The 14,478-nt window shown below is 38.1% G+C and overlaps 2 protein-coding genes across 2 annotated transcripts; both read left to right on the forward strand.

Annotated features, from left to right (window-relative positions):
* The first annotated feature begins 786 nt into the window (after positions 1-786).
* Positions 787-10,926, forward strand: LOC110062228 (uncharacterized). The gene is made up of 3 exons (XM_020769107.2): positions 787-1,073; positions 7,220-7,316; positions 8,794-10,926. The coding sequence occupies exons 1-3, from the start codon at positions 905-907 to the stop codon at positions 9,014-9,016; spliced, it is 489 nt and encodes a 162-aa protein (XP_020624766.2). The 5' UTR covers positions 787-904; the 3' UTR covers positions 9,017-10,926.
* Positions 10,927-11,076: 150 nt separating this feature from the next.
* Positions 11,077-14,290, forward strand: LOC110061919 (uncharacterized). The gene is made up of 3 exons (XM_020768782.2): positions 11,077-11,957; positions 12,685-12,730; positions 13,183-14,290. Exons 1-3 carry the CDS (start codon positions 11,597-11,599, stop codon positions 13,259-13,261), a joined length of 486 nt encoding a protein of 161 aa, XP_020624441.2. The 5' UTR covers positions 11,077-11,596; the 3' UTR covers positions 13,262-14,290.
* Positions 14,291-14,478: the final 188 nt, after the last annotated feature.

A 14,478-nucleotide genomic window follows, 5' to 3' on the forward strand; every position in this document is an offset into this window, starting at 1 on the left:
CTCTACAAAATCTTAGCCTTTTAATCTTCCGAAAAGTTGACTTCCCCCACCGTGCACCACCACCCTGACAGTTTTCTTCTAGGCAACCTATTTGTGAATGTAAAACCCGAAATCTGATTCCACCAGTTTCCCAGAACTCATCGTGCCAGAAATTTACCTATTACCTAACTTTTTCTCTCAGCATTTTTTAACCCCGAAGATTGCATAAGCAGTCTATAAGGTTTTATTTTACAGCTGATGTCTTTCTGCTTCCTCATGCGATTTGCGAAACGAAAGACATGAACGTGATCGTGTTAAGTTCCTTGTCAGGTGGTCACCTGGTTCTTTGTCAAACAAGGAAGCGGTTGGTTTTTTATTTGAGCACTGACTTGAAACAGTCTCAAACATGTGGTCTTGCATCATAGTTATTCAATCACCAATCAGTTGTTTCTAATAACTGATATCTAAAACATTAAATATATTCCGTCATTTAGATAGCTAAGATTTCGTAAGAGGAGGAGTGATCATGTTAGCGTTCAGGGAACAAACTTAATTTCTGAGAACTGCGAGCGGAAATGACTGTGCAAGAGAAAAACATTCAAATAATTCACTATGGAATGAATGTTCTTTCAAATTAACGGCTCCCCAGAAGAAATAATGATTCTTACTGTAGAAACGTTTTTTTTTTTCTAACGGGAAGAATTAAATCGTTTTGAAAAAAAATATATTAAAAATGAGAACTGCAAAAAATAAGTGTACGTGACATCAGAAACGATTTATCCACATCTGACGTCATACCACCACTCGACCGTCAGAACGAGGCGTGCAGTATTTATCTACCTTAGCCAAATTGCACGACATATCTTGTTAAAAACGATTTTTCTAGGGTAACTACAGTGTATCTAGCCCAATCTGTGGAGGAATTATGCTTTCAAGAGGTTGTTCTTCAGTTGTGTCTCTTCTCCGAGCGTCGGAATCTAGAGTTTTCACGGCGCCAACGAGTGGTCTTCACACGATGAATGGCAGAGCTCTTCGTCCGGTTTCGTTTGTTTTGAGCCGTGGTATGAGTAACCAAGAAGCAAGTTCTGCCACAGGTAGGAAAGAACTTTACTAACTAGGCAATAAAATAACGAATTCAGAACTTAAAGGTATAAATTTTTTTACTGTTTTCTACGCAGCAGATCGAGGATTAATTGTCACCTTAGCGAATCGAGTACGTACTTTTGTATACAAGATGAAACAATGAACTTTTCCTCCTCACGGACTGTATTTTTTGATATTTTTAGACTTTGTCCCACATTTATTCACTAAAAATTCAATCTGCAACAATTTTTTACCCAAATTTTACCAGTACTGAATGCTTATATGTATCAATGCAAATGGCATTTTATATGCAATACTAAACTCCCCCTTCCCCCAGAAGAATGAAGTGTATGTTGACCAGATACTGACAGGGGGCATTGGGATTTTCGGTTTTGCGGTTTTGGCTATTTTTAGATCGGTTTTTCGGTTTTTGTGCTGAAGACTTCGGTTTTGGTGTTCATTGTGGTGGGTGGATTTTTCGTTTTTTAACATCTGGCTTTCGGTTTTCACAAAAAAATACTAGCGTTTTTCAGTTTTGGTATCCGATGTGGTTTTTGGTTTTTCCAATTTTGTCCTATTTAGGTTCCAGTTTCTCTTTGATTTGATTGGCAATTGATCTCAAATAGCAGCGAAATGCCAGAGTTATTGAGATGAATGCGTGACAAACTAAATGTCACGGTAGGGGATCACACGTCTTGAATGACGCCTGAGACTTTGACCTCGCAGACCAGGGCAATCATTTTGTCAGTTTCCAAGGTGCCTCCCAAGCCAGCAACGGAAGTGGCCATTGTGTATTGTGTTGCGTTTTTTTTACGAGGAGGGGAAAGGCGGCGAGAATTTTCAAAAGAAAAACATGTTTAGATGTAAAGTGAAAAGGGAAGAGAGAAGCTTGCAGAAGCTAAAAGATATAAAGGCTTCAGACAAGTCCATGACATTCACAAATACTTTGATAAAATTAGTGTTAGTATAGTTTGCTGTGTATGCCCCACTTGTCACATACTACATTGTGCATGTATGATTTGTTGAAAAGGAGAATTCCAAAGTTTTTTTAACTTCTCCAAAGTTGGATATTGGCAATTAAAACCTTGTCTGCAGCTTTTTCCTCTTCTAAAAGAAATTGAGACAGGTACCATCATTTACATGGACTTCTCTCACAAGCCAATATAAATTTCCTTTTTCTCGTGATCACCACTATGAAACAATTATTGTTGTAGCTATTTTTGTTAATTTTGTATGAATTTTCAAAGTTTGTAAGATTGGCCTTTTCCATGTTCATGACCAAGGAATAGAGGAGAATTATATGACGAGTTGGCTTCTGAAGTCATTTCAGGAATAACAATATTTTGTTTCTGAGAAGAATATATGCGAACTTGGGATGGTGTGTGTCAAAACGCAAGAATGCAGAATTGCAGAATGCAAGGAAGATGTGTTGTTGGAGGCTGTAGCAATACAGGATGAGTAGGATAGAGTATTCTTCTTCATTCGATACCTCTATCTCGATAAAACTTTACCAGAAATGAGAAAAAGACCAAAGAAGTGGGCTGATCTGTGCAACGCTAAAGCTGGGGAGCCAACGAGGATTTCTTCAATCTCGGGTTCGCCACTACTGTAAAAACCTAGAGATTTTCATGGCCTGTACATTCTTGTCTATCTCTAGTGGAAAGCTTGACATTGTTTTAAGACATGAATTTGGGATAAGCTGGAAGCCATTTTACTTATCCGAGCGCAAACGATCCTCAGAGTCCCAGACAAAACTATAGGTGAGGACATTATGCAGTAAATTAAACATATCACATTTTTTTGTACTCAAAATAGAGACTTTTCTAAACATATAGTGAACAAAACCTACATCCTACAATGAGGCAATTAAGATTGTTGAGGTTTCAAACTGGTGAACTAGTTATGTATTTGTAGATTTTAATAAAAACACACCCACGCCAGAGGTCATAATCCAGCAGTGTTTCTCAATCGCCGTTCCCAGTAGAAAATTGCTTTGTTCTTTGAGCTTCATCTCTGAGGAACCAAATATATCTAGATTACAAACTCAGAATGGATTAAGCATTTATAGATATATGAGTGACAACAAATAATTAAAGTGAAATAAACAATTAAGATTCAACTCTATAGCTACCGACAGAGATTGTGTTCAGAGAAGAATGCACTGGTCAGTCAACCGAAACACAAACTAATAAATTAAGTCGAGAACTCCCAGGTTATTAGTGTATGTAAAATGGATATGTCATTCAAATTAACAGTGAAGTAGAAATGTATTCATTTAAGTGATACTATAGTGAACCTCTTTTCAATATCTTGTCGAAGGATTTTCCATGATTTACTAGTACGAGATATTTAAATTTGTGTAGCTTGTGTTCATACACAGTAATTGACTATGCATATATTACGGTCAGTCAACAATTACAAGGCAAAAAGTTACCTCACCTTTGGATATTTTTTGCCAACATCTCTGCTTATCTCTTAGGTTAAAACTATTTCAATCATTGATCTGGAGAAGTAGGCAGGAGTAGACTACGACTGCCTCGCACATTAACTTGTATTTCAGGGGGAATTTAACAATGTTTTAAATCAAAATATATTTTGACAGTCCGAAATCTGCACCTTCAGTAAAGTCAAATTACCAACTCTTCATGTTCATTGACATCTTTATAACTCTTTAAGAGCTCTAAGTTAGCCATTTTCAGTCATTATTTGTACCTTTACAACCCAAATGGAACATCAAATTGTCGGTCTTCATCCTGGACTAAATCACAATGGGCAATCTTGACTGGCGACCCACGCTTCAAGCTAGACTCCAAATTGTAATGCTAGATGATACAGTTCTTTCGCTAAAAAATCTTGTCCAGTTTTGATAAAATATGAATCACAAATAACCCAAATATGTTTTGAGAGCCCTTGAATCACAGTCATAAGTCTCTTGAGTGTTTTAGCCCGGTTCCCGAAATGACATCACTAGAAGCCCGACCCAGATCCCACTTTGCACGGTTCTGAACATAGAAATTACATGTTCAAATGCCTGTAGAAATGCAGGGATCTTTTCAATTGAGATAGTTTTTTCGCTGAAGTAATCAGGGAAAATAGTAGATTTTATTAAAGGAAAAAAAAATTGGGGGCTAGTAGCACTTTAAGGTGGCTTGAGATACAGTGTAGAAGATTTTGGCCAGCAGGTGTGCAACTCATGTCTAATATTAAGGCACAGATGAAAAGGTATGGGTTATCCTTTCTGCAGCATTTGATGACAATTAGCCAATACACATTTATTCTGAGTCCCATAACTCTGAATAGGGCTTGAACCTGGGCCAGTGGACAGGTGATTGAATATACCATTAAACCAGTAAGCCAGTACGACCCCTAATTTAGTACTTAGAGGGCAGCAAGGAGAGGGGATGATCTGGTTTCATACACAAATTTTAGCAAAAGCTATGCATCACGCATACTTTAGCTGCTTTCAACAATAATTTTTTCATTAATTCACTGATCACCTACATCTTTTGGTTGCTCTTCATGCATCACACAGTAATTTTTGCCCTCATTACTTGTCACGCGTAAACTTTTTGCCATCCTCTCAGTAGAAACATGCTGCAGCTACAATTCTATCTATCGGTTGTCTTTGCCATTGGTGACAATGTTTCAAAAGAAATATTCTGCCCTGAGCAATCAGTCAGTGTGCTCACTTTTTCTCACAATGTTGATATCTTCACACCATGTTGCCCAGGAAGAGAATTTCTTTTAGTGATAGTGTATTTGCCTACACCTTGTCAACTAATACAGTAACTTGACTACTGGTGCTCCTCTTACATGTAAGTATTATGCACATGTATCGTGATTCAATTGAGTATAACCAGACCATGCTACGGCACATACTGTAAACACTGGCGGATAAGCCACACCTTTTTACTCAAAATTTTCCTAAAAAGTGGGGGATGCAGCTTATCTGTGAGAACATTTTGGTTAACGTGCCGTAAATTTGCAGAAACAAGAAGATCTGTTAGATTTTAAACTTAGGATTTTAATTTTAAAGTATTGTAAGGGCCATGGACAATTAATGGAAAATGGCGCTATATAAATGTATGTTTATTTATTTATTTATTTATCTTATAACTGCGCTTTTAAAATTTAACTGTGTTCTTAGCACTACAGTGGCAATGCAGTGCACATTCCAAAAGTAGTCCTTGATGATTGATTGATTACTGTAGACACCATATCACTTGATTAACACAAACTGTACTATTGCACCATCAGTCGTACTCGTAGCCATTGTGAAATCTCCGATGACGTAGTGTTCTTAATCTGGAACTTTCTTCGGGATATGTATGGGCATGAATGATACGAACACAACAATAATAACGCTATTAAAAGTCAGGATTAAATTTAATTGGTTTTCAATGAGTAAAGGCTAGCAGAGTAGTCACATGAGTCACATAATTCAAGAATTACATTATTCACGGTTATCTTTAGTACGGTGGTTATTCCCTACCAATGACGTAATCCTTGCACATTCTGACATGTTCTTTGCTTGGCTTGCAAGTATTTAATTTTCCTTCCGATCTATGAACTCGCGGCGATGAAACAGCCAAAGAATTTACTTCATTTGTCTAAAACCACAAGAAATACTAGCAAAACTGCAAATAAATTGATGACTGTCGCTTCTGCCGAAATAACCTTGCAAAGTAAACACCATCTTATTTGTCACCTAGGGAAAGTGAAAGCTGCAATGTTAGCGCATTCCATGGCTGACATAATCCTTTTTTTTTAGCATGTTTATTATTCCATTTGAATCCAACGCTTCAATAAAACCAAAAGAAAATATATTTTACCCACAACAAAGAAAACAATATCCGTAAAATTGTCTGCATATTAATGTTTCAACGGCTTTTGGCGAACAAAGACCACATGTTACGTGACTTGAAATTTGGCCGAGCAGAGGTCTGCGTCTGGTCACCGACAAAAAAAATAATAATAATAATAATAAACCACGGGTAGATTATGAACCACGCTCGGCCCATGGCTGCACGGTTAATTAACACTTTTCATCAAAAATTTATAAGTTTGTAGGAAAAGCAAACTACTTAGACTTCATAAAACTATTAATATCGGAGTATGTATCAATCATTGCTTTTATAAGTTTGGTGGTTCCTGAAAGAGCCGTTCTTGTTCTCAAGCATAAGCCTACATTTCTTGCTGTTAAACACTTAAACCTTCATAAAAAAATCTTTTAGCCAGTTCGAGGTTGCCATCGTAGAGCTGCTAAACATCTCACGACAGAGAATCTCCATTCTGGCACAAAGCTGTTCTTTTCATCGTCGCAATGAGCTGTGATCGAAAGCTACTTGTGTCCTGTACTCCATGCTTGGCTATTAAGCTACGAACTAACAAACAAATGAATGAACAAAAGCACTGTTATTTGTAAAATTCAGTTAGAAAACTTACGGGTCGGAATGAAAAAAAATACTGGTTGAAAAATACCAGAGAAACATCAAACATATGTCAAAGCTGGTAGACATCATCTCCATTCTATTGGGGAACTAAAATTATAGGTAAGGGTTTTAGTTTGAAGTATTCTCTGTTTTCAATGTTAGTGAGTTTTCAATAAATCAATAAATGTACATGAAAAGAATCTTTCTCAAGACTCCACTTGTGAATTACTTTTATTTCTTTCCAAAGACTTTTTTCCGAAATTTGAGTCACCAAACTCGGGGTGCAGCTTATCTGTGATTGTGGCTTATACGCCGGTGTTTAGGGTATCTTCAAATAAAACTGAACTAGTAGTAATCACAAATAATATTGTAGACAATTGCCATTTCTGAGCTACAAAGTATTCATTCCTGATGATGCAGGCTTAAGCAGGTCTAAATCGCAGTGCTAAACTACAGCTTTGCAGAAGTCATACACACTCCTGTCGAGGCTATATATGTTACTGTCTGCATGCAGGCATGGCATAAATTCTCCTGCTGAGGGGAGGGCAAATCAGTGTAAAAACATGGCACAGTTGTCCCAAAAATTTTGATACAGACTGGATTAGGATTGCCTTACACTCAGTATTTCAAGTCAAGTAATGAAAATAATTTTAAAGGATCTCTTATACTTTCTTTGAACATGAAAGGGTCTGATAATTAACAGCAAACTTTGCTACTTTTTACAGACGGAGGTTTACCAACATTGCATCGTGTGTCAGCTTTGGACAGATTTACCTTGATTGCAACAAGAACCATGGCACCACCGATACCAGCTGATGTACAGTGAGTATCCCCCTGGCCCCCCTCCCATGGTTACAGGTCCCTACATCTGATGATAGAACATTTGTGAAGGTTTAAGCTTCTTTCCTCCCTTCCTTCATAAATTGCCCCCTCCTTTATTGGTTATGCCCTCCAAAACAAGAATACAAGAATTTTTCCAATTTGAGTAATTTGTCACCTTTTTCAGTTGTTGAAAAAAATTGAGTACATTTAATTTCTTTATTTCTTGGGGGGGGGACGTGTTGGAGGGGAATTTTTACTCTTTCTGGAGGCTTGCATCCATTCCTCTTCAAAACTGCTGCTATGTGCAGGAATATTGCTATCCCCCTTGGATACAATACTAGTCAGGGTAACAGATTAATTTTACCCAATTAGCATTTGGTCAAGTTGCCTGGTCAATTCGTTCGTACCTCATACCTATTTAAACTGTTAACACCTGGGAGGCGCTGCAAGAGTGAAATAACTAAGTACACAAAATAGCAATCCCTGGCAATAACAATACCAGGACTTAAAAATATCGCAGATCTGTTACCAGGGTTGATTATGATAATATAGGATATAATGTTCTCTGGTAAAAAGTATTTACAAAAATAAGCTCTTGACAGTCGGTCTACTGTCTTTGACAGATACAAATTTGTGATAAAATGAAACATTAAAAATTTGAATATAGAGAGTAAATCGCATAAATTTAAAATTACTGCACACATATAAAGAATGTTCGAAAGTATGCTACAAGTACTAAAATTAATGTTTGTTTAAAAGAATGTTGTATTGTCTCGGGAGTGGGCATGAGTTATTATCATCCTCAACAGTTTTTGCTGTGTGCCATGATTCCACTGTCTTTCTGGTGCGATGGTTTCAATTGTCAATGATTGTTGAGTTGTCTAAGTCAATTACATGGTCAAAGGTCCATGCATGTTTAGCAACATTGGAGCCTTTAGCGCATCGTGTTGTATTTCTAGTATGTTCTTTTCTTCTGGTGCTAAATGATCTTTTAGTTTCACCGATGTAACTCCATTGACATGATGCACAAGGGATTTTGTAAATAAAATTGCAAGTTGATTGTCTTCAGGAGGTCAAAACTTGGGAACAGGGCAATCTTGTTGCAGTATATTTGTTGGTTTTTTGAAGACTTTAATGCTGTGCCTCTTAAGAATCCAAGTGAGTGGCTCAGTAATGCCTCTGATGTAGGGAAGGATCGCAAAACTCTGTTGGCTTGATGGGCAGCCCATTTATGGAACATACCAACTAATTGGACTGTTTGATCCAAAATTACCAACTACATGTAATTGGACTGTTTGATCCAGAATCCATCATGCTAATGATTAGGCCATAGCACCACCCAGAGATTGTCTACTATGACATAATACAAATTACGCGTGATTGATATTATTATTATTATTATTAAAATAATTTGGAGTGTAAGTCTTGTTCAGTTAAGTTCTTTTGTTAATTCTGATTTTTTTTTTACCAACTTCAGTACAGCCACCATGGAGAGGGCAAACAGTCGCCGTCGCATTGGAGTTAACGGAATCATGATTCTGTTCACACTTGGTGCGTGCCTTTGGATCATAAAAACATCCCAGAAGGGACGAGATGAGAACACTTTGGAATCACTTCATGAAAGAAATGTAAAAAGATATGAGAAGCTCAGAGAGGAAGATGCAGCTGCTGCTGCGCGGGCTAACAGTGAAAAGAAGTGAAGTTGAACACTGACTTTTTAAAACCCTTTTCCTCCTGATGATCACGGAGAGAATGCTGAAGTTTAACTTTCGAGTTAATGGTTAAAATCCTAAAGTGTGAGTGACTATGCGTGCCAAATGATAACTTCTAGACTGTAATATGCAGTACATACATTCTCCCAAATTATTCCCAAATGGAAGTGATTTTAGTCATATTTGTACCTGGATACAACTTCAACATTGGTAAAGGGTTAAATTGTGTGCAGGAGGTGAGAAGTTTCAGCAAGAGTTTAACTCAGTACTAAGGGTTAAGGGTTAAGGGGGCCCGACAGTTTGCAGGATGGAAGGTTTTGTCAACAGGTTCAAAGCTGACCTGTTACCTCTACATGGCCTGTCTTGCTGGCTGTTCAGATATTGAATAGGATGTGTACCTAAGTTCTTACTTACCTTAAAAGTAAAGTATTTTTATTTTAAAAATTATCTCCGATGACACTTGCATGAACAAGGCACCTTAGAACTGACACTATAAAACTGGACATAGATAACAGAAAGGCAGTAGTTAACTGAGAAAATTACTTCATTGGGGTTGGCTGAGAGCAGGCTGATGAATCATCAATTTTTAATATGCACTGCAGTGCAAATTGACATGCTTGTATTCATAATTTTCTCAGCCATGTAATAAATGAGTAATCATATGAAAGCTTGAGAAATTAAGGATTTACTCTTCTCGTGACTCTTAAAAATTCTTTCAAATTACACTTGTGCAATTTTGAGAGAATTTTCAAGCTGTTTGTATAATTTTAATAGGTGAAAGGGGCACTGATATTTTGCTGCATTTTTGGTCAAAACAGTGCTTTAAAGTGTGAATACCAGCAGTTACCTTAGCTCATACAAAAAGGCTCTTAGGATGACACTACGATGAAGATTTTAAGTAAATCCAAGAACAATTTGTATTGAGCTTTTAGTGACTTTTTCAAGACAAGATCAGTCAGATTTTGAAGAAGTCTGCTAGACTTTTTCAATTTCACATCACAACCTTGTGTTGCATAACTCACTATAAGACCCCATTTCGGTAACTTTATTTCACTTGACTGATCATGAATTATTTTAAGGTTTTCACCAATGAAAATATGCCTTTTAGGTTTGGACTCGGCTTCCAGGGCATTTCTATGATAGAGTCTGTTTACACTAATTAATAATGGTAACAGGACTGAGTGGAGTCCAATTCGGTCTGTAATCATACGAGTAATTAACAAATTAGGACGACCGCGAAGCGGGAGTCCGATTTGTTAATCACGAGTATGATTACAGACTGAATGGGACGGCACGATGTCCTGTTACCAATTAATCATAACAATTACAATTTCCCACAAAAGCAAAAATTCATTTGAAAAAGAGCATTTAATAGTCATTTTTAAATATCATAATTAAAAATATGGAGAATAGCTTGCCAAATGGCTGTTAAGTTTCTTTCAAAACAGTCACCCGAGACTAAACCTCCACAATTTTACAAAGTCAGTCTCTTCAATTGGTTACCATAGTAATTGCAATCAATGTTGTGATTGGTGGATTTAGTGGAGAGGACTTAAAATGATTGGCTCATGTAACCGTCCGATTACAGGTGTCTGATTACAGCCAACTGTGCGATTACACTGTCCGATTACAGCTTTGCAGATTAATTAGAGCAAAATACAGCAGTTTATGCACCAATCACATTTGAGGAAATTGTAATTGTGATTAAAGAGGAAATGTGTGAGCTAGAGACCAAAACACTGTCTCAGTTTGTATTACTAGTAAGTGTATAGGTGTGTTAATTTAAGACAAACTATATGAACTAGAAACCAAAACGACTGACCATAATAGCGGCCAACAAGATCCCAGACTCTCTCTACTTTGCCAAGAAGAGAGAGCCTGGGCATGAGATTGAATAATGGCAAGGTGTCTTTATTTGCGGTTGTTCGTAAACTAGGGTTTCTTTAGTCCCTGGTTTTCTAGTGATCAAGACTTAGATTCTCTTTTCTATTTTCCCCACAAATTCAAAAAGCCAGGTTTCGAGAGAAAAATACGCAAAGTTTTCTTTCAGTTGAGGTATTCTTTCTTTAGACAGCCTCGACAGCCACAAAAGCAGTGCAGCTGAGGCGAAAGGTGCTCTAGGTTTGCAGGAAAGGGGGAAACCACAGAATATTTGGACAAACACAGAAGCTTTTATGTTGGAGCAGACTAAGTCCTCTTTAAGTGGATCCGTGTTATGCCATTTTTCAAATACATACAGGGCCTTAGCTAGTGATGGGCAAACCAAGGCACTTGGCTCTTTTTTCTTCTTCTTTTTTTTTTTGTTTTTTGTTTTTTTTTTCTTTTTTTCTTGTAACAGCTGATGTTAGCCTTTGCGAACCCGGAATATCTTCAAGTTTAAATATTTTGATAATGACAGCCGGAAAACGACCAATCACGCAACCAACAAATATTGAAATTAATCTCTATGTAGCAAATATCCTTGCAATTCAGCGCCTTTCCATGGCCAGACAAAATCAGTCAGTTACTGAAGTTTCTTTTTCTCCAGAACTAGAATAAAATCAGATAACGCAATACCAGTTCAGAGGAATGGAAATAAAACTGAAAATAAGCGATGTACGTGACATCCAGCGGGAAGGTACCACGTCTGACGTCAAACGATCTCTTCACGTCATGGAAAAGTCTCTTCCCTTGGTTTTCACGATTTCTACATTTACAGAGTACAGCCAGCATTTCTCAGGTTGTGAAAGGAACTCCTACTTCACAGGAATTAGTATGCTTTCGAGGGGTTTTGTTTCAGCCGTGTCCCTGCTTCGAGCATCGGGATCGAGAGTTTTTACAGCTTCCATAAAGGGGGGTCTCTACACGAGGCTAAATGGCAGAACTCTTCGTCCGGTTTCGTCTGTTTTGTGCCGTCACATGAGCAACAAAGAAAAGCGTTCTACAGCAGGTGGGAAGGAATGTTAAATAGAAAAATGTCACATACAGCTAGTTCGGAGAGATTTTACGAGGTTGCTAATTCGAGCGCCTGTCTCAATGAATCAAATCTGAGCATGCGCTGGGATTGTCGACTCCGCGATAGCTTGGGTGAAGGTCGTTTAGCATACTGTGGTAGCATTACTCGCCATTACTAGCTCAATTTTCATGACCCTTTTCAGAATAACAACCGTGCGTTAGCATTTAATAGTAGCAAAATTATCTTTGGCTTGTCGTTCCGTACAACAGGAAGTTGTCACATTATCGTCGCCAGAGCCAAGTGTCCCTCGAAGCCGGCAGGGTCTGGGCGGGAGGAAAAGGTGGCTTTGGATTGGCTAGATTCTTGGTGCCTTTCCGAAATTTTCTAACTAAAACCATTCGATTACAGCACTTCAGACCTTCCGGGAGTTTAAAACTGACTTATGGGAAGAATATTTTCAGTAGAAACATCCATAAAGAAACATATGAGCGTCACTTCCGGACAGAATTTTAGTTCTGTTTTAAATTCCCTTGGTTTACAACTGTCGCTCTGTGGGTCCTCGCGAGATAACCAACCATTCCCAGCGCACACGTGCAACGCTTTTTGCGCGAGGAACGTAAACCTTTATTGGTTAGATTTCTAAGACAAATTTGCCACTCATATTGAGATCTTGAGGGTTAGAAATATTTGAAAACAACTAATAACAATTTTCGTGTTGCAGAGAGTGTTCAGAAAATCAAGAAACCACTGACACTATCTGATATGAGGTAAGTATCGCACCTATAGCCTCGCGGCCTGGCCTTCTAACGCCTGATAACAAAACAATTATCAGGCTATAAGGGTCTATATGCTCCCCATCCTCTTCCCTCCTATATTCAACTCCTCAAAGAAACTGAACACGGAAAGTACTTTTTCCATGGATTTGAAAAGAACTAATTTAACAGCTTTTCCCTACGAAATGTCCAGCCAGTGCGCGAGTTATTCTCTCTCTTGTGGATGACGTTTTGGCAATTTTCAGCCTTGTCCTCATTAAAAACCATCATAAGTCTATCCTAGGACTGCGTGACAGTGAGGTGGCCAGAACTGGACTGGGCCAGAGTTCCGATGCACATGCGCTGAATAAAGGTAGCGTGGGCCCTGGAAAATCTCTGTAAGATAAGGAATGAAAGAATTAATGCATAAAAAGGCTAGTCTGATGGGTTCTCTTTTACTGTTCTAGTGACACAGGCAAGAAAGGCTCAAAAAGTTGCCATCACTTGCGGACATTTTTCAATGTAATAGACCGGGTTCTAACTTAGTTGGAAGTCACAGTGGTTGGTTTCTGTCTTTGGTTCGTCATGATATTGTATGGGACGGAATATGACACACTCAAGCCGATGACAGGAAACAGTAGGACTTCTGCTACCACTGACGAAGAGAGTGATAGTGAAAATTAGTGACAGCTGAACATTGACTTATAAGCACGCCATTTCGTCTCTGAGTCAACGCTAAAATGTAGTAAACTTGTATTAACAATCAGCAATCCTTTTCTACCTCAAACGCCATTATACTGTAATTGTAAGGACGATGTTTAATGCAGATAAGCAAAGCTAGAAGCCAAGTGGAAAACGTAACAAATCATTTAGCCTCTCCTGCTCCAGTCTCCAGGATGATAATTGAACTCTTTATGGCTGGTTACTCGGGACGCAGTTCATTTTGTTTCCTATTAATCTCATTGTTTCGCCTAGCAAGGCAGAGCTGAGGGAAATTTTGAGATTGGGGTGGGGGGTGGCAATAGGGCACGGTACTTTGTTTGGGTTAGTGGAGACATTTTGCCCACCTAAACGCTGAAAGTGTTACACAAATGTACAACATCAAGATTGATCATGCGCGAAGTAATTGTGACTCCAAAGCCCTCGTTTCCTTGTGGTTAAATTAGACGAATGAGTTGTCGGAACCTGGGAACGAAGACAACAACAACAACAATACTTAATTTAGACACGTCACGCCTCAGAGCTGTACAAGCGCGTTCAAAATACTTACGTGTATTCGTAAAATACAAAGATTTGCGTAAATCAAGGTGTAAGTACTAGTTACTAGGGGACAGTGGCAATCTTAGTACAAGAATCTAGTGAAAAACAAGCTATCTCTTCCCTTTTCTCTGGGGGAAACAATGGACTGTTAAAGGTCATATGATCATCTTGACGTTTGCGTCGAAAAGAACTGGAAAACGGCCCGTTGGAAAATATCCATCTTGAGAGCTTCTATAACTTGTTAATTTTTCGGTGCATGAAAGGAAGGCGAAAACGGTAATAAAAACGTATGCGTTTTCAAACGCAAACACGAAAGCTTAGAGGGTTCTAAAGAGTTATTCCAGACTAATTATTTACTTCTCTCTCATTTTCTTACTTAGTGTAATTTTTTTTGTCGCGAAAAAAATTAAAGTATCGTGATCGAAAAGCGGTCGAAAACGAATCCGCATACAGAAATCTTCTTAACGCATCTGAGGTCATGCCACCTCTTAAAGCTTCTTCAC

Source organism: Orbicella faveolata, unplaced genomic scaffold (genome assembly GCF_042242905.1).
Source record: "Orbicella faveolata isolate gen_17 unplaced genomic scaffold, um_ofav_v1 contig_12, whole genome shotgun sequence".
NCBI lineage: Eukaryota > Metazoa > Cnidaria > Anthozoa > Scleractinia > Merulinidae > Orbicella > Orbicella faveolata.